Genomic DNA, 20,550 nt, shown 5'->3' on the forward strand with positions numbered 1-20,550 from the left:
ACTATACCTATCAGTCCTCAACCACTATGGGATCTATATTGACTTGATACGATGAAGACAGATCGAATGTAAAGGGTCATATACTACCGACGGAAGTAAAGGCCATATATTACCAACTTAAGAAAATAACTAATTACAAGACCTAGCTCCTTTGAAAAATATTTGTCCTCATAACCACGTTTTGAGTAGTAATAATTATAATGCTCTAGCTCCTTTGAAAAATATTTGTCCTCGTCACCACATTTTGAGCAGTAGTAATTATAATTAATGCACTAACTCCTTTGAAAAATAACTGTCCTCGTCACCACGTTTTGAGCCTTACACTTTTCTTATTAGTCTATGCCAGAAAGAATAACATATTTCTATAATTGAAAAACATAATTCAACTTTAAACTCTTTATTTTATTCACTTTACCCTTAATGAGAAGCTTTTATAATCATACAAATATCATGGCCCCACAAAGCTTTTACCTCTTAAGTTTCTAAGACCACAAGTTTCAAAAATCTTTTCTTTTCTTTTCTACTATAATATTTGATTAGTTTTCTTATTTTGAAATTTACTGAAAATTTAAATAACGTAATATTTTTTACTAAATTATAATTTTAAATTCGTCAAAAGTATAAAGATATAAGTTTTATTATTTTTATAAAAAAAACTACCAATATGTATAATTATTTTTAATTAAATTTAAATTATTAACTATATATATATATAGCGAAAGAGAGAGAGACTACTATATTAGGAAATAACTACTCCCTAATTTGAATAGAAAGTTTTTTTATTTCTTTATTTTCGTTTTAATTATTTTAAAATAATTTTTAAAACTCCAAGTTAAAACTATTCCCCAATTTGAATTGGCAATTTTTTTTAAAATTTCTATAACTACAACTTGAAACAACTCCTCAATTTGAATAGGTTTTTTTTTTTTGTTTTTCTTATTGTTGCTAATTGTAAGATATCTATATTTTTAATTGAAATAGAGTAACCAATTAATTTAAAATTTAAAAATTCAAAAGGTTTTTTAGTTAGAAATGTAGTTTATTTTATCTTAAAACTCCAACTTGAAACTACTCCCTAATTTGAATGGGGTAGTTTTTTATTTTATTTTTAATTTCGTTTTTTATTGTAAAATAATTTTGAAACTACTCCCTAATTTGAATGGGTAGTTTTTTTAATATATATTTTTTCCTCTTTTTGTTACATCTAAATATTTTTATATAAATAATTTTAAAACTCCAACTTGAAACTACTCCCCAATTTGAATGGGTATTTGATTTTTATATATTTATCTTTTTATTATAGCTAATTATAAGATATCTATATTTATATCATTCAAATAGAATAACCAATTAATTCAAAATTTAAAATTTAAAAGGTTTTTTTAGTTAGAAAAGAAGTTTGTTTTGTCTTAAAACTCCAACTTGAAACTAATTTCCAATTTGAATTGGCAATTTTTATTTTTTTTATTTTAAAATAATTTTAAAACTCCAACTTTGTTGGAGCTTTGTCCTAAAAATCTACACTTGTCGTCTTATGGTTATACCACTTGGCATCATATAATTATTTACTTCTTTTTTATATATATAAAAAATAAAATAGATATTTATATAGACTACTATATTAGGAAGAAACTACTCCCCAATTTGAATTGAAAGTTTTTTATTTATTTATTTTCGTTTTTTTATTTTAAAATAATTTTAAAACTCCAACTTGAAACTACTCCCCAATTTGAATTGAAAGTTTTTTTATTTTATGTTTTTATTTTTTATTTTAAAATAATTTTACAACTCCAACTTGAAACTACTCTCCAATATGAATGGGTAGGTTTTTTATTGTATATTTTCGTTTTTTTATTATAGCTAATTTTATTTTTTATTTTAAAATTATTTTAAAACTTCAACTTGAAACTTCTCCACAATTTGAATGGAATTTTATATATATATATATATATATATATATATGTGTGTGTGTGTGTGTGTGTGTGTGTGTGTGTGTGTGTTTATTTTTTTATTATAGCTAATTATAAGATATCTATATTTATTAATTGAAATAGAGTAACCAACCAATTAATTCAAAATTTAAAATTGAAAAGGTTTTTTTAGTTAGAAAGGTAGTTTGTTTTGTCCTAATGACACTTGGCTTTTTGTGATTTTGTCACTTGTCTTAATATTGTGATTTTGCTTTTATTATATATAGATTTGTCCTCATCACCACGTTTTTCTCGAGACAGTATTATTTAACACGGCCCCCCCTGTCCAACCACCATATATATGTTTTCTTTTGAATATTTTTTAGCAAATTCGAGTGTGCTATAGGTTGCTCTTTGCTATTTTAAGTGTTGAATTCCCTCCTAATTGGCATTTTTGTGGGTGTCTTGTGCTTAAACCACTATAACACCATTGATCAAAAGTCCAAATCTTATTTTATATTCTAAAAAATCTTAGATAAGAATATTAGATTATCATAGAAATATTTTTCAATGCATTAACATTCTCATACAAAAGACCAAATAACTAAAGTTCACCAGTTAAACCATAATTATGATAGTGAAAGTAAAAAATTAAGGATTGAAGGCATAGTTTTTACTGTCTATCTCATTAAAACAATTGTATACCAATTGATTTGGTGAAGCTTAGAGCCAACAATTATCACGATTCACGCGAGTACTAAGTAGTGACAACCTCTTGTGGCTCGTAATTAATGTGATTGATCCAAATAGCAGTTTACTTAACGTTTTAATTAAAAATAGTTCTTGAATATATATTATATATAATCTACGTATAATATGCGTATAATTGTGTATAATTAACGTTTTACATATACCACTACTAAAAAACGGCCAATTTCCGACCGAAATATTCCGGCCGGAAAAAGTAGTCGAAAATTTCAGACAGAATCGGTCGAAAATTGCATAAAAATATATTTTTCAATTTTTAATAATAATTACGACTGATATTCCGTCTATATCCGTCGTAAATTTTGACGAAAAATACCGCATAACTGTTAGCGACCAATTCGGTCGGAAACAATTGAAAAAAAAAAATGCGACCGATTCGGTCGGAATCTTTTATTAAAACGAGATTCGACTATTTGACCTAATTTCCGACCGAATCGGTCGGAATATAATTTTAAAACCACCCCGAACCCTTTCTTTTTTCTTTCCCTATTTTCTTCCTTTTCTCTTCTCTCTCTCACACTCAAACCTCCCCTCTCCCTCCCCCCACCCAACCCGCCGCTGCTATCACACTACAACAAATTTGATTATCAGTGATGAATTATTTTGTCACCTATGATTCACTTTTCGTCACTAAAGATTTTTTGTGACAAAAAAATTTTTGTCAATATTTCGTCTCTAAAACACCGTCACTAATAATATACAAAGGCAACTTTATGTTTCGTCGCCAAATAATGATATATTAAAGACGAAATCTTTTTTCGTCCCCAAATACGTAATATTTATGACGGATTTATTTGTCATAAAAAGTACAAAAAATTGTACTTAATAGTATGATTTCGTCACTAAAAATGCATTAATGTCGACGAAAGTGGCTCGTCGCTAAATATTTAGTTTAATTGGTGACGACGTCAGATGTCTCTAAAGCTATGTGTGTTTCGTAGTTGAAAAACCGTAATTTTGTCACTAAAGACTACCTTTTATCCACAAAAAAATATTTTGTCCCTAAATATATAATTAGTGACAATTATAATTTTGTAGTTAAAACTATCATTTCGTCACTAAAAAAAAAAATTTATCGACAAAAAAAATTTGTCACTATAAATTGTCATGATTAGTGACAATTAAAATCGTCGAAAAATACAAAGTTGATTCGTAGTCAATAAAAAGATGATTTTGGGACATTATTTTTGTCACTAAATATAGTGAATTTATGACGAACTTAATTTGTTTCATGACGAAAATGTGATATTCCTAAAAACTATACATAAGTGAACTTTTTTGTCACTAATAACAAATGTTTGATGACGTTTATATTCGTATTTGCTTTAGATTGGCGTTATACGAATTTGAAATAACATAATAAAACAATCAAGGTAATAACAGAAAACTAAAAACAATCAAAGGTAATAACAAAAATATTCACCATTGATCATACAACTACGATTAAAACTATATTGAGATAAAAGCTCCATAAATTAAAAGAAACATAATTAAAGTAAATCTGTCCAACATAAAAGTCTAACTGAGAATTGAGATATACTAAATATTACTCCTAAGCTAGAACTGAGAAGTGGAGGAATGGAATGACACTTCACTTGCAATTAGTCTTGATCCAATATTTACCTTCATATACCTGTATAAAAGATAGAGACAAAATTAAGATTTAATTTAATACTTTATGGTATCATGGTATAAATAAAATATAATTGGTATAAACTACGACTTCTTGTTAAACGTAGAGTTTAATTGGTGAAACAAATAACTGAATTGTGATACAAAAAAATAAAAATGAGCAAAAAATAAATAGTGTGAAGTTTAGTGTACCCAAAGTTGATAATCTTGTGGAGCTTAATCTTCGCTGTATCATAAAAAAAAGCATTCGAACTTAGATGCTAAAAGAATTATAATTGAATTTATCATTTAAAGATGTAGTACTTCTAACCTTGATGGTGATGAGCCAATAAAATGACGCTGCATTTGGTTTAATATCTCCTCTTGGCGTGCCCGTACAGTACCCAACTCAGAAGTTAATGTTTGTATCTGTATCTGCTGATTTGCTACCTCAGTTTCAGCTGCATTCAAGCGTTCTTGTAAACCATGTTGGGCAGTAGCAGCATCCTCTTTTGCCCTCCTAAGAGAGTCCTCTAATTCTGCTGTCCTTCTTTTTGTTGATGTAGTTGTATTAGGCTTTGGACCATAGCCAAGGCCTTTAATATATCCCGACCTTGTACCAAGTACATTATCAGCAATTTCATCAATAGTCATTGGATTCTGTTCAGAAACAGACCGAGCTCTCAAGTCTCTCATTTTGTTCTACATAAAAATATTACATCAATTAAATTAATGATAAGATAGAATGAATACATGTGACATGTTACTAAAATATTACTTACATAGTTAGTCTCAGCCTCTGGAGATGACCATCCTTTTTCACTCGAGTAATGGGTGCTTTTGTAGAACTCAATCCTATTTGGCTCTACTCCTCCATGTTCATTCACACCCTACACAATATGAAAATAATATGAAATATTACTAAAATATCATCTTAGTAATGAATGTGGAGGGTGATTGAACCACAACCACATTAACATGATTAGATTACAGGTTCAACAAAAGGTAAGGAATGTATTGTCTAATAGGATCGTGGTTCTTTATATTATGCAACTATCCATTGTATAATGGAAAATTGAAAACTAGTTTTGTGAGTTAACAGAAGTCATACGTAAGTTAGTAGAGATATAGACTCTTGTTCCCTTAAACAGAAATATAAAAGTAGTGTTATGCTTAATCAAAAGTTGAAAAAGACTCTTGTTCCCTTAAACAGAGATATAAAAGTATATGTATGTGACTTGTAATTTCATAAGCTTTCACAAGCAGGGAAAACTTACAGTTATACCCTCCATGAAGTTTTATTAAGGCTATACAAATTTATATCTCCCTGAGGTACTAAAAGTTAATTAAAAACCAGTGACTAACACTCATCTATTCATCTATTAACACGTATATATTTGAAGAACAAATGGCAAAAAATCAGTAGGAAAAATGATAGAAAGGAGACAAATAACAATACTAACTTTTATATTAAACATAAACTAAATAGTGTCCTTTTCTTTCTCTTTTAAGAAGACAAAGAATTGAAGTTATGATTTGAATTATGAATGAAAAATGACAATACTTAAAAGTATCTGTCAAGTAGAATTAGAAGTATACCAAACTCATTGGCCTTTTTTTCTTTTCTTTTCTTTTCACCATTTTGAATATTAAAAATGTCCCTTGAGAATTCACTCTTCGCCTACCAAGCAAAGGGATTGGAAAAGTTACAAAAAGTAAAAATAGTATAACTTACAATTTCAGCACGAGCAGCTACAAAAGCTCTTGACCCCATGAAATGATTAGATTTCAACTTTGTTCGATTGACCTTGTTTATCTCGCATCGTCTCTACAAAGAATATATAAATATAAGTAAATAAAATTATAATGACACAAATATGATGCTAAAGCTTATTATCATTTCGCACTATAAGTTCTCGGATGTTAGCAGAAAAGAGTGGACAGAAACTAAAGAACCACATCAAGCTCTTCTCAAAGGTTGCATTTTACAGAGGCATTTAAAGGATCCTTTTTTCTCTTTTTTTACTTCCAGTTTATTTTCTCTCTCTTATTTGTATCTTCTGTAAATGCAAATTTTTGAAGGGACTACTCATATCAATGTAAGCCATATCATCCATGACTGAATGTTGCAGCTACAAAGAAGAAAAAAATATGTTACTGAAAATATCTTCTGTACATTTTGTTCGTTTGTATACTTAATTACTTAAATTATATTTTTCTTTGAGAAATCGTGAATGTTGTTTGCTAGAAAAAATTACGACGAGATAAATATGAATAGAAATTACCTTATGCTCTGGATTCGCCCACATGTCACAGAGCCTATTCCAATTTTCCGGGGTCAACTCTGGCACTTCAATTTTACGAGCCTCTTCCTCAGAGCTTGCACATTCAAATAGCTTTTTTAATTTGTAGCGCCATTGTCGACTTCTATTTTTCAGAATATCCTCACAGCTATCTTTGGTGTAATGCTCGTCCAAGTTAATTTCAAACTTCTCCTGCAAAATGAGAAGTTTTGAAGACACTCACAAAACAATCAAAATTCCCTTTGCTTGTAAAAGATTGAAAACTAACATATTTAAAATGTAATAAAATGTACCAAAATATAGAATCCTTACATGGCATCTAATTAATGCTGCATCCTTATCCTCTCTTGTGAGTTCCTTCCACCTGTTTGGAAGCGAAAGAAAGTTGCGAGCAATAATTCCTAACTCATTTGATAGCTTTGCTGATGGAATTGCCTCAACTGGCCTTCCTTTACCAACTGGGATGTCTATAACCATCTTTCTTCCTATAGACTTCTTCATTTTCTCAAGACCTTTTCCCATTGTCCTTCCACGACCTTTCCTGATTCTAGTTGAATCATCTGATTTTAAAAAGTTAAAGTTAGTTTAAAATACTTGCTAAAAATTCAGAAATGGTAACCATGTATATATATTAGTAATTAATTGCTATGCTACAAATGAAAACTCTATTGTTACAAGTTTAACATAAATGAATGTTTCAAATGTTAATATATTTGGTTCCAACTTGAACACAAAAGAATCCTAGATGCTGGAATATAAAGATAGCTATTTCTTTCCAGTCGAGGAAAGTAAGAATTTGTTGCAACTTCTTATTGGGCGACAATCAGAAACTTTGTTTATATCCCCTGTTTTAAAGACAATCCGTTTGTTTTATAAAGTTAAACTCAAGAATAATATTGCAGTAGGTGTGTAGTTCTTGGCTACCCTTAGTATCTACTAAAACCAGTAAGAAAGAATGGGTGCAATGTAATTTATCAGATAATGACTTCCACAGAAATGAAAATCCCCAATATACCTTCGAATTGCAATGGAATTGACCCAACCATAAGAAATTACTTCAATTTTACAGCAAAGGTTTCAGTAAAAATAATACTACCAAAAGTCTGAATTAGAAAATGCAGGATATAGTTGATGCATATAGAAAAACAATATGGAATGCACTGCACAAGCCAAAAAAAAAAGGATCCATAAGAGTAAACAACAAAAAATAGGAGTATTCTGACAACAATGAGCAATAAGCATCAGAAAAAAGGAGAACAAACAATAACTAATAGATATACTCCTAGTCAATATAATAAAAGGTACGTATTACCTGTATTAGGAATAGGATTATTACTATTTGATGGATCAGATGATAGGCTTGCTTGAGTGGAAGCACCTGTAATTGTGGTTTGTCTAGAGACACGTCCGCCCGGTGCCATTGATTTGTAGAATTCTACCAAACATACTATATAATTTTAGTATATTCATTAGATATAAAATATATTAGTTTAACAAACCAAAAGTTAGAAATAACTAAAGGAAAATTCAAAAAGAACATAAATCATCAATCTGGAAAGCCTGATGCCTATCATTTCCTAATAAGAGTTTACTGTCTTCTTCTCCTAATACTTATTGAACTATTGAAGCATCACTAGCCAACTTAAGTAATTAGTATAACATACCAAAGATCTATTTATGCAGGAAATTTTTAAATTTGAAGGCACATAAACTATGTTTTCAAAAACTTATATATGCAGCAAAGTTAAAAGAAGTTGTGTGTCTAACAAAGATTGAGCCTAGTGAAGAAATGTTTACTGATTTCAACAAAAAATATAAATTACCCTACATAATGTTCACATTAAAACACTTTGGTTCAGTTCATCTAAATTTAAAGTGCCATTATCCGATCAAACAAATTCCTAAGGGCCACCAAGAAGCATGATTTGACTCAAACAGAAGCTTTAATACCATATTTCCACAATCCATCCACTCTCCACTCTTCCCTAAAAACCAGACAGCAAAATTCAATATATATATATATATATATACACAAAATAGATGCCTATATATATATATATATATATATACAAAATAGATGCCTACTCTGATAATCCCTAATATTTCCCCTTCAGTAGAGACATGCTTCACTAGTTGTATACCACACACCAACTGTAAAAATACACACCTTGCAAAACTCTAAATATACACAGTAAATTAAAAATTATAAATATACACAGTAAATTAGAGAGTTTCTGTTTCAAAATCTTCCAATTGATTTATTCTCGTCTAGATTGATCATATGAGATAAAATAAAGGCATATCAATGTCTATGCCACAAATAATTAATGAATTATTAATTCGTTATATGATTGTGGCAAATTACAATCTATTGAATCTTATTCAAACATAGAGTAGGTGGAATGATACATACCTGTTCAGAAATTTTGCTTTACTTTGCAATGTATTTTTTCCAGTAATTTTTCTCATATATATATAGTGGTTATCCTGAAATTCGTTTGGAGCCAAAAATCCCAAAATCCAGCGCCAAAAGACGGTTTCTTTCTCCATTTTACAGTCTTGTGGAATTCTATTTGGTGGGTATCGACGAGTTTGGTGGGTATGGACGAGGTTGGAGAGTTATCATGCCAAGGAAGAAGATTATCCAAAAAATTAGGAAGTGGAGAAGTGGCTTTACCCAAACTTTCTTATAACCCTCACCTTTATCTCTCTCTCCAGCGGATATAATACTGTCTACAACCAACTTATGGGAAACAATAGTAAAAAGAAACTTTAACTTGTGAAAATAATACTAAAATGAAACTTTATTTTAGAACTTATCCCAATTTTGGATGACTTTATGTTATAAACAAATTATATGAAATATATACTACAATAATACAATATTCAAAATAATTATTTCAAAAATTGATTTAACTATCTTGGCATAAAATAAAAAGTTAAACAAAGGGTGTTCACGAGAAATTGAACTAAACAGAAAACGGATCAAATCGGAGAAAACAATCTACATTCTTTATTCGATTTTAATTTTTTAGTTTTAAGAACATATAAAATTTAATTATTTGATTTTAATAAAAACTTAATCGAAAAGGTCAAACCAGATTAATTATATAAATACCTATTTAAAAATTATAACTACATAAAAATTTACATTACACATTGATTTTTGCGCTCTTGGTTCGTAGCTTAATTTTTGCACTTATAGTATAGTTTATATTCTATTTTGGTTTGTAGAATTTATTCCATGTTAAATTAATAAATTAAACATACATCGATAAAATTTAAATCCAAGAAAAATAATAAGACACCAAATAAAATTTACCCTAGTATCTGTCTTAGATCCTGCACAAAAAAGTGCAGCAAGTGTAGTATGAGTACGTAAACAACGTGTACCCAGTAAGTATCAAGCCAAATCTCAAAGTGGGAGAGACGAGATGGCCGACTTTGACACTCACTAAGGGTCAACAATAATAAATAAAATAAATTATAATTATTCAAATCAGCATAATTCACAAAGTTAACAATAATTTTATTTAAGTAGCAGAAATAATAAAAATCCTTCAAATGCAACAATTTTCAATATATTAATTAAATCATTCAATTTCAATAAATTTTCCAATTTATCAAATAGCTTTACAAACTGCAATTCAATTTCAATAAATTTTTAATTTATCAAATAGCTTTACAAGCTGCAATAAACTGCCAAGTATCGTGAAATTATTATTAAGCACGATTTATGCTGAGGTCGTACGGCCCGATCTAGAGTGTCGTGTACACTGCCGAGGGACGTGCGACACGATCCATAGATGCATATATCCTGCCGAGGCGTTCGGCCCGCTCCACAAAAAAAGAGGACATTTTCTTATGTACCTCCGGAAGGAGAGTATATTTATTATAATATAAATTCGGGAGAAAGAACAATTTCTCTTAACAATTAATTAATTTAAACAGAAAATCAAGCATATGAGATTTCCATCCCTTATTATTTTTATCTAACTATATATATATGTATGTATGTATATCAAGTAATATTAATTAAACAAAGAATATAATTTACACAAGTAATTCATGCTTTGAGTCCTAAACTACCCGAACTTTAGCATTAATAGTAGCTACGCATGGACTCTTCTCACCTCGTGCATACGTACCCCCCACAATTAGCAACAATTATTACTTTAATTACCTATGGGGTAATTTTCCCCTCACAAGATTAGACAAGAGACTTACCTCGTCTTGCTCCAATTTAATCTACTAGCAGGCATTTTCCTCGATTATACAACTTCGATTTGCTCGAATTTAACCAAAAATAATTCGATACAATCACTAAAATTTATAGGAATCAATTCTATAAGAAAATACCACATTTTTAATAAAATCCCGAAATTAATTAAAAATTCGTTTGTGGGGCCCACATCTCGAAATCCATCGAAAGTTATGAAATCCGACAACCCATTCAATTATGAGTCCAACCATACCAGTTTCGCTCAAATCCGACTCAGAATCGATACCAAAATCTCAAATTCGTTTCTATGAGATTTCTAAACAATTCCCAAATATCAATCTCAAAACACTAATTAAATGGTAAATTTAATGATATATTTGTGTATATTGACCAAATCCGAGTTATAATCACTTACCCCAATGTTTTTCCTTGAAAATATATCAAAATCGCCTCTCCTCAAGCTCCAATTCATCAAAAATGACAAATGGGACAAAGTACCCTATTTTTATAACTTACAGATCTGTCCAGTCCGATCAGGGAGCTCGATCACGGAGTCCGATTCTGGGGTCCGATCTTGGAGTCCGATCAGGAGCTCGGTCCTGGGGGCCGATCAGGGAGCTCGATCACGGAGTCCGATTCTGGGGTCCGATCTTGGGGTCCGATTAGGGAGCTCGGTCCTGGGGGCCGATCATGGAGTCCGATCAGGGAGCTCGATCAGGGAGTCCGATTATGGGGTCCGATTTTGATAGATAAGGGAAAAAACCAGATCAGCCAAAAACCAGCAAAACTCACTTCAACAGTCTCCCGACTTCAATTCTTGATCCGTTAGCCATCCGAAACTTACCAGAGGACCTCAGGACTTCAACCAAATACACCAACAAGTCCTAAAACATCATACGAATTTATTTGAAACTTCAAATCACATCAAACGACGCTAAAATCAAGAATTGTGCTCCAATTCAAGCTTAATGAAACTTAAAGTTTCCAACTTCTACATTCGATGTCGAAACCTATCAAAGCAAATCCGATTGACCTCAAAATTTGCACACAAGTCATAAATGACATAACGGAACTATAAAAATTTTCTGAACTGGATTCTGACTCCGGTATCAAAAAGTTAACTCCCCGGTCAAACTTCCAAACTTAAATTCCTATTTAGCCATTTCAAGCCTAATTTAACTACGTACTTCCAAATAAAATTCCGAACACGCTCCTAAGTCCAAAATCACCATACATAGCTGTTGGAATCGTCAAAATTCTATTATGGGGTCGTTTTCTCAAAATGTTGACCGAAATCAAACTTGGCCTTTTAAAGCCAACTTAAGGAACCAAGTGTTCCGATTTCAATCCAAATACTTACAAATCCAGAACCAATCATCCCCGCAAATCATAAATCATTAAAAGCACATACATAAAATTTTATTTTAGGTAACAGAGTTCTAAAAGTCAAAATGACCGGTTGGGTATTACAAGACTGAACAATGAACACCTCAAGTTTTGTGTAACTATAGCATAAATGAATAAACAAATATTATTGTAATTAGGATATATGTGTTTTCACATATATATTTTTGTTCACTTTTCCGCATATGAGCAAGGTGAGCATAATGGATTAATTTTTCTTCTTCAAACTTTGATACCATTATTGGAGTTTCAATCTGTTCGGGAATTTGGATTACACCTTTTCTTCTATTTTTATAAAACAAATCTTTTGGTCACTCTTTTTGTCAAACAAGAAATTTTCACTGCAAGCCCTTAAACATCTCACCTCATCCGTTCTTTTCAGAAAAAAGAATTATCGCTACAGCCCTCGCCTGACGCTGCATCTCGTTGCTCTTGGTCCTCCCCTTCGTCGCTATCAGACCACTCTGGTAAATTCTCCTCTTTTATTTCTGTCGCTGCCTTCTCCTCTCTATTTATTTCTTAACATCTGAATACTAAGTTTTGATTTATGAATTGATTTGTCATAAGAATGAATTGAAGTTTGATTTTTTGTATGTGGATAGATGGGTACTTATTTATTTAACTTGACTGAGATTTAGAGGAAAACGATAAATTAGGAAGTCATATGTTGCACTAAATTTTAAGAAATCAGTGTACAAGTAAATATCACTTGAATGAAGGGACTGCCTTCACTAAGAAAAGCATTAGAAGGAGAAAGGGGGATTAGAGAATAGAGGGAAGAAGAGGGAATGGAACAGAGAGAAGTGAGAAATAGGATTTCGTTCATTGATTGATACTCCCAAGTGCTATATAATTGTGTATATATACAGGCTCAATTTATTTAGCTAACTATTTATTACCAATGCTAATCTAATGTAATTAGCTAACTAACACTTATAATTAGTTATTCTAGCCATGAAGGAGTAGTTTGGATCAAACGAAAATTGTGTGGCCAATTCACTAACAAATCTCTTAAGAGTTTCTCGTAACCATGTAACTATGCCATCCTCAAGTTTACTGTAGAAGTTAGGAGCAGAAGAACACATAGCAAGATTAAAGATAAATTCAAATAACCACAACCTTATGAAACAATAACTTATGGGAATTTTTTTTTACCTTTTTAGTCTTCTCAGGGGAAAAGCTAGAGAAATTTGAACTCAAAAATGGTTTTCTGTTCATATATTAGTCTTCTTTTTCTTAATTTTCTTTTGTAGTCCCTTCGTCCAGAAGAGTTCATGATCATATTTCGTTATTCAATTAAACTTGTTTCATCATAATGTACACCTTCCTATTACATGATCCTAATTCCTTTGTAAATCTTCTGTAGTTTTCATATTTTAATTAGATTTTAGACAAGATAATCTAATAAAACATTGAACTATGTCTAGCAATATTCTCATAATTTTTGTGTTTTTTTACTTTTGTTCTTTATTATTCTCTCAGCAGAAGTTTTATGACATGTTGAAAGATTATAAATGCATTTCTCTTTTTTTTTTTATTAAAACTCAATTATTACCGCATGGCTGACTTAGCTTGCTTTGTCGATATGTTTGTGCAGTTGATCATGGATAAAGGTTGGATGCATGAACGAAAGTTTTCTAAAAAATATATTGAGGGTGTTCAATCTTTTATGCAACTCGTTCGGTCAAACTTTGATCGAAATTCTAAAGTTCGATGTCCATGTCAAGACTGTTTAAATATAGATTTTCAAACACAAGAAGTAGTGTATGACCACTTGTTGATAAAAGGAATTACGGGAAGTTACGTGCAATGGATATACCATGGGGAACAATCGCAAAGGAGAGATAAAGATGAAGCAATTTACAACGATGACGAGGACGAGGACGAGGACGAAGATGAAGATGAAGAACATGACAACAATGATGGAATTAACGTTATGTTAGAAGATGTCAGTGGAAGATCATTTGCCAATTTTTCGGGGGAGACAATAACTGGTAATAATATATGTGGTAATATGCATGAGAAGGAAGCCAAAAAGTTTGACAAATTGTTGGAAGAAGCTGAACATGAATTATACCCGGGATGTCAGAAATTCTCAAAGTTGTCATTCCTTGTGAAGTTGCTACACTTGAAAGTGTACAATCATTGGAGTAATAAGTCATTTAATATGTTGCTAGAGTTACTAAGAGAGGTATTGCCAAATGGTGAGGCACTTCCTAAGTCATATTATGATGCTAGAAACATGCTGCAAGGTTTGGGATTAGGATACATTTCCATCCATGCTTGCAAATATGATTGTGTGCTTTATTGGGGTGAGCTTAAAGATAGACAAGAGTGTCCACATTGTGGTACTTCGAGGTGGAAAATTAATAACAGAAAGGATAAAAAGATTCCTCATAAAGTCTTGCGATATTTTCCATTAAAACCGAGACTTCAAAGGTTATTTATGTCAAGAAAAACAAGTGAGGACATGAGGTGGCATAAAGAAAAACGTCTTGATGAGCCAAATGTATTAAGGCATCCTGCTGATTGTGAAGAGTGGAAAGAATTTGACAAGAATCATGAGTGGTTTGCACAAGAACCTCGGAATATTAGACTTGGCCTTGCAACCGATGGTTTTAATCCATTTGGTAACATGAGCACAACTTATAGTATGTGGCCTGTCATTCTAGTTCCTTATAATCTTCCTCCTTGGAAATGTTTTAAGGATCTTTTTATGTTAATGTCATTGCTTATTCCTGGTCCTCAAGCACCAGGAAAGGATATTGATGTTTATTTGCGTCCTTTGGTTGATGAATTGAATGAGTTATGGAGTGAAGGTGTAGATACATTTGATGCATCAATAGGGGAGTCCTTCAAGATGCACGCTGCTGTTATATGGACCATAAACGATTTTCCAGCTTATGGTAAGTTCTTAAATTCCTTACTGTCCAAGATGTCTAAATAATTGTTAAATAGAAGATTTTGTATACATTTTACTAGTATACTACTTGTAAGTAAGTTTATTATAGTTTAGGAATATAAACTAATGTGAGCATATATTATTTCTTATGGATTAGGTAATTTATCTGGATGGAGTACTAAGGGATACATGGCATGTCCTACTTGCAATAAAGATGCACCTTCACACAAGTTAAGAAGTAAAATCTGTTATATGGATCATCGCCGGTATCTTGAACCTAAGCACACATGGAGAAGAAGCAAAAAATTTGATGGTAAGATAGAAAAAAGATTAAAACCAAAACAGCTATCAGGAGATGATGTCTTACAACAATTGAATTTTCTTAGTACTTATAGACCAGGAAAACACCCAAATAATAAGAAAAGAAAACGTCTTCTTGAAGAGTTGAATTGGGTGAGGAAAAGTATTTTATTTGAGTTGCCATATTGGAAGAGCTTGAAGTTGCGACACAATTTAGACATCATGCACATAGAAAAGAATATTTGCGAGAATATTTTGGGGACAATACTGAATATTGAAGGAAAAACTAAGGACACATATAAAGCAAGACAAGATCTTAAGGATATGAACATAAGAAAAGAACTATGGTTACAGGATAATGGTTCTAGTTATACAATGCCGGCTGCTTGTTATAATATGTCAAAAAGTGAAAAAAAAGAGTTCTGTAAATTTTTAAAATCAGTTAAATTTCCTGATGGTTATGCTTCAAATATCTCATGTCGTGTAAGTGCGGATGATGATAAGATAACTGGACTCAAAAGTCATGACTATCATGTTTTGTTGCAACGACTGTTGCCTATTGCTATTCGTGGATTTGTAAATAAAGATGTCTCTTCAGCATTGATTGAGTTAGGCGATTTCTTTCAACGAATATGTTGCAAGACTTTGAGAAAAGATGACTTAGAACAACTAGAAAAGAATATAATTTTAATATTGTGTAAGCTTGAGATGATCTTTCCACCTGCTTTCTTTGATGTTATGGTACATTTGGCTGTGCATTTACCACGAGAGGCTATGTATGGGGGACCAGTACAATATCGTTGGATGTACAAAATTGAAAGATTTTTGTGCAAGCTTAAGCGTTATGTGCGAAACAAGGCACGACCAGAAGGTTCTATTGCAGAAGGCTATCTTATTGATGAATGTTTGACATTTTGCTCTATGTATCTTACTGGCATCGAAACTAGATTTAATCGTGAAGATCGAAATGATCATGATGGATCTAGTAACAAAGATGAACTTGTTCTGGACATATTCTCAAAGTGTGCTAGACCATTTGGAGATGGACACTATGATACCATACCAAAGAAAGATTTTGATATGGCTCGGTGGTATGTGTTGAATAATTGCGAAGAAGTAGAACCTTTTCTTCGGTAAGTTATTTTTCTCTCTATTGTTATTTTTCTGTTTTAAATAATTTATAAGTAATTTATTTTGCATACAGGGAGCATAAAGAAGAGTTGATGAAGCAAGTTGTTGCGAATATAGAAGAGAAACATAGAGAACAATTTCCTTTATGGTTCAAAAGGAAAGTAAGTAACTTTTTACGATAAGAATCATCTTAATGTGCTTAAATTCTAATTTGTTTTCCTCTTTACTAATTAAAAGTAATAATTTTTTCATTGTAGATTATGCAATTATATAATAAGGAAAAGTCAGTGTCTATCAATAAGTTATATCCTTTGGCAATAGGACCTGATGTGCGTGGAAGAACATATACTGGGTGTACCGTAAATGGTGTTAGGTACCATATTCAAAGACGCGATGAACTACGTAAAAGTCAAAATTGCGGTCTAGTTGTTGAAGGCTATCATGAAAATGAGGTGATTGATTTTTATGGTATTATAACTGACATGATTGAGTTAGAGTATCTTAATGGCAATCCAGTTCTGCTATTTAAATGCAAGTGGTTTGATCTTCGCAAGAAGACAGGGATGCAAAAAGATAAAAATTTTACGAGCATCAATGTTAATAGATTTTGGTATGAACATGATTCTTTTGTATTAGCTACTCAAGCAAGGCAAGTATTTTATATTGATGATCCGAAGTTGGGAGAAAATTGGCGAATTGTCCTAAAATTTCAAGATAGACACTTATATGATGTGCCAGAGATGCAAAATTCAAAGACAGAAAATGGCGAATTGTATATTACAAATGATGAAGTATATCAAGATGTATCACTTGAAAGTAATTCAATTGTCAATGATGCGGATAATATGCTGAGTCAACTACATAGAGATGATGTTGATTCGATTACCCTAGATGCAACTGTAATTGAATTGAAGGCTCAGACAGAACATGAAGTTGGTTATGACGAAGAAAATTCTGACGAAGAGGATGACACAATGGTAGAGTACATTAGTGATCATGAGGAGAATGAGGGGAATGAAGGTAATAATAGTACTAATGACGATGAAGTCGATAACACAGATGATGATGATGATGACATTGGTTTTATGATGTAACCTCATAATAGTAAGGTCAGTAACCTGTTGCTGGTATGCATCTTTTTTAAATTTATTATGTTGGCGATTGGGCGAATGGGAGGTTTTAAATAATTAGGACATTTATAGATATCTTGAGGTAATATCCGCCTATGTAGGTCTCTCTGTCCTCTTTTTATTCTACTTTAAATGTCTAGAGTAAATTCTCCTTTTGTTTTCTCTTAAATGTTAACTTTATTAGTGTCTATCACATGAACTCTGAATAGTGAAAGAGTAAATAAATCATCCGCTTAATGCTTTAAGCGTATGAACAGATGGTTGGCATATTGCTATTCCTTTCTTTTATGTATCCCCAACTTGCTGAGGCCTTTCGTTTTATTTGAAAATTGTCTTGGTCCTCTTGGATGAGGGGGCTTCAAGAACTCATTCCTAGCTCGGAGGTATATCTTTTACAAATTTATGAGTTGCTTAGATTCATGCTTGTCGCCATGTCAACTCAGCTTTTTTCTAAGCCATCACAAGGAGCAGATGTATTTAGCACCAATGTGATTCGGTGGGAATCCTCGTTCTTTTTAGGGAAAAGTATATAGAGACTATACATTTTTCTTCTTCCTTTCTTTTCTCCTCTTTCTGTTGCGTTTTATCTTATACCTAGCAAGAGTGCTTTTATTGGTAGTAGATAATTTTGATAAGTATATTACTACATTTATGTTAAATTACTTATTTGTGGTGTTGTATGTAAGGATATTTATTTCTCTGAGATTCTTTTTGGTGAATAATATGGTCTGTCACATAAAAATTTATTGTCAGGCCAGGGAAAAAGAAAAAGAAGCAACAACTTTGGTTTGAGTGGCATTTGCAGAAAAGAGATGGAAGAGGCTTCTCTGCCAAATGAGACAACATTATTGAAATTCTTGTTCTCTATCTTATTTTGTTAGAATACAGCTTAGCAGTAGGCATATGACTCTTGTTAGCTCTAACTGTTGTAATAGTCTTGTAAACTCCTTATGTTGAGATGCCTTTTGTTAGTCATGTGTATGATAAAGTATTTGCAGATTTGTTGAGACTCTTGATGGTTTTGACAACTTAATTTGTAACTTTTTTTATTCAGAGTATCGTGATGTTTTCAGGCATTTTATTTATTTTATCACATGATATGTCAACAATATAGTCTAATAATAATAGTTCAGAGTAAATTGAGTTTGTGTTATGCATGTTTATTGACGGATATAGTTCTAATTTTTGTTGTGTTTTGATATTTGTGTTTTGGCGTCTCAAGGTTAGTTAGCCTAACAAGCATTCATGCAAGGATAGACTTATTAATTGTGATTAGTGAGCTAAAGAAGTGTGCTATTTACTTTTATTTATAATAAAATGATGAGCAAGATATAAGATTAAATTGGTAAATAAAGGAGGGTCATTTAGGGTACTAACCTTCTAATCTCAAGAAATTTTGAAGTGGAAGCTAAATTTTTGTAGCAGCAAGTGTTCCTTGGGTTCTATTAAATTTTAATTTGGGTTTTTGGTTTTCTATTTTCTAAAGTTAGACATGGCAATTGAATCAAAATGCATATAGTTTTGATTTGAGTTCTTTCAATTTTGCAGGTCATATAGACTTCATAATAAAACTTTATAAAATGAGATTCAAGTTTCTCCAACTTGATAATTTTTCAAGGTGGGTGCTTCAGTCATAAGGTTAATTAGCCATAAAGTAATTTTATGTATCATACGTGAACAAAACTATATCTTTTAGTTTTTAACTATAATTTTTTTTTGTCGCCAATAATTGCACTATTCAACTACAAAATTCAAGTTGTAGCCATTTAAAAATTATATTTTTCGTGACAAAAATTTTGTTGTGACTAAATTGTAGGTTAAATAGAGACAATTAAATAATTGTCACTATTTGTTCGCACTATTAGCGACAAAAACTAATGTCATAATAAATTATAAACTTTTGTAGCTAAACTTTACCATGTTTATCTACAAATTTTATTTTGTCACTATTGTAATAACGCATTTTTTGTGACGAATTGTTTTCGTGTCCAAAGTGTTACTAATTTTAAGACAAATTATGATTTGTCACAAATTGGGTGCATCATTAGTGACAAAATAATATGTCACCAATAATATAAAATTCGTGGCTAATGTTATTAAATAATGGCGCCAAGTTATTTTTGGTGGGAAACTTTAGCGGACAAAAACTTTTACTACGAAATTATATGTTTCGTCACTAAAAGTATGCGGATTATGTATCTAAACACGAAACATAATTTTCGTCACGAAAAGTGAATAATTAGTGACGAATTTTATGTCGTGGCTAAAAGTTTTGTAGCTAAATATCACATTTGTTGTAGTGTCACCAGCGACACTCACCGGCGACGCCGCCCTGCTGCAGGTCCTTCGACGACCCTCCACTGCCAGGTAGGTTTCCCTCATCCTCCTTTATTTTTTAAAAAAAAATACACTGATTTTGTTTAATTGCTCCTAGTTTGGTTTGTAAAAATTGATTGGTGTTAGCTAAAGTAAATCTACGACTATTTTTAGTAGCTAAATTAAAGTTATATGTTAGTAATTTAGAGTTATATGTTAAAGTTATATGTTGGTAATTTAGGGTTATATGTTAAAGTTATATGTTGGTAATTTAGAGTTATATGTTGCTAAATTAAATTTTTATGTTAAAGTTATATGTTGGTAAATTACATACTAATTTGGGGATAACATTACCAAGTTGGAGATAATTTTACTAAATAATTTTGCTAACTAATTTGTAGAGTTGTTACATATATAGCAATTCATCTCATTTGATTATATTGGGGAGGGTACTAATTTTAAGAGGAGAAAGTATGAAGAATCTATTAAAACTCTTAGTGCTAGTTGACTACTTTTGACAATATGTCTTACTCCTAACTTTTTTAATATCTTT

General features: G+C 31.2%; 2 protein-coding genes across 5 annotated transcripts; one reads left to right on the forward strand and one right to left on the reverse strand.

Moving 5' to 3' along the window:
* Positions 1–4,082: 4,082 nt before the first annotated feature.
* LOC104097083 (uncharacterized) lies at positions 4,083–9,247 on the reverse strand. Of its 4 annotated transcripts, XM_070194984.1 has the most exons (9): positions 9,006–9,247; positions 7,905–8,027; positions 6,905–7,152; positions 6,575–6,784; positions 6,025–6,117; positions 5,072–5,179; positions 4,621–4,991; positions 4,503–4,536; positions 4,083–4,311 (listed from the first exon to the last, which is right to left on the reverse strand). In XM_070194984.1, the coding sequence occupies exons 2-8, from the start codon at positions 8,011–8,013 to the stop codon at positions 4,527–4,529; spliced, it is 1,149 nt and encodes a 382-aa protein (XP_070051085.1). In that variant the 5' UTR covers positions 8,014–8,027; positions 9,006–9,247; the 3' UTR covers positions 4,083–4,311; positions 4,503–4,526. The 4 variants fall into 4 exon arrangements, with proteins under 4 accessions (XP_070051085.1, XP_070051082.1, XP_070051083.1 ...); XM_070194981.1 differs by lacking the exon at positions 4,503–4,536; XM_070194982.1 differs by lacking the exons at positions 4,503–4,536; positions 9,006–9,247 and having other exon boundaries at positions 7,905–8,039.
* A 3,215-nt stretch (positions 9,248–12,462) lies between these two features.
* Positions 12,463–18,739, forward strand: LOC104087636 (uncharacterized). Its single transcript, XM_070194980.1, has 6 exons — positions 12,463–12,685; positions 13,816–15,124; positions 15,278–16,511; positions 16,625–16,712; positions 16,809–17,660; positions 18,435–18,739. Exons 2-5 carry the CDS (start codon positions 13,822–13,824, stop codon positions 17,643–17,645), a joined length of 3,462 nt encoding a protein of 1,153 aa, XP_070051081.1. The 5' UTR covers positions 12,463–12,685; positions 13,816–13,821; the 3' UTR covers positions 17,646–17,660; positions 18,435–18,739.
* Positions 18,740–20,550: the final 1,811 nt, after the last annotated feature.

Source organism: Nicotiana tomentosiformis, chromosome 2 (genome assembly GCF_000390325.3).
Source record: "Nicotiana tomentosiformis chromosome 2, ASM39032v3, whole genome shotgun sequence".
In the NCBI taxonomy this organism is placed as follows: domain Eukaryota; kingdom Viridiplantae; phylum Streptophyta; class Magnoliopsida; order Solanales; family Solanaceae; genus Nicotiana; species Nicotiana tomentosiformis.

Bases quoted from the DNA above. Each gene is read 5' to 3' on its own strand.
- LOC104097083 (XM_070194981.1), bottom strand. From the start codon at position 8,013: ATGGCACCGGGCGGACGTGTCTCTAGACAAACCACAATTACAGGTGCT. The intron at 7,153-7,904 runs GTAATACGTACC...TTTTAAAATCAG, and splicing joins TAATCCTATTCCTAATACAG to ATGATTCAACTAGAATCAGG. The intron at 6,785-6,904 runs GTAAGGATTCTA...CTCATTTTGCAG, and splicing joins CAGCATTAATTAGATGCCAT to GAGAAGTTTGAAATTAACTT.
- LOC104087636 (XM_070194980.1), top strand. From the start codon at position 13,822: ATGGATAAAGGTTGGATGCATGAACGAAAGTTTTCTAAAAAATATATT. The intron at 15,125-15,277 runs GTAAGTTCTTAA...CTTATGGATTAG, and splicing joins AAACGATTTTCCAGCTTATG to GTAATTTATCTGGATGGAGT. The intron at 16,713-16,808 runs GTAAGTAACTTT...TTTTCATTGTAG, and splicing joins CTTTATGGTTCAAAAGGAAA to ATTATGCAATTATATAATAA.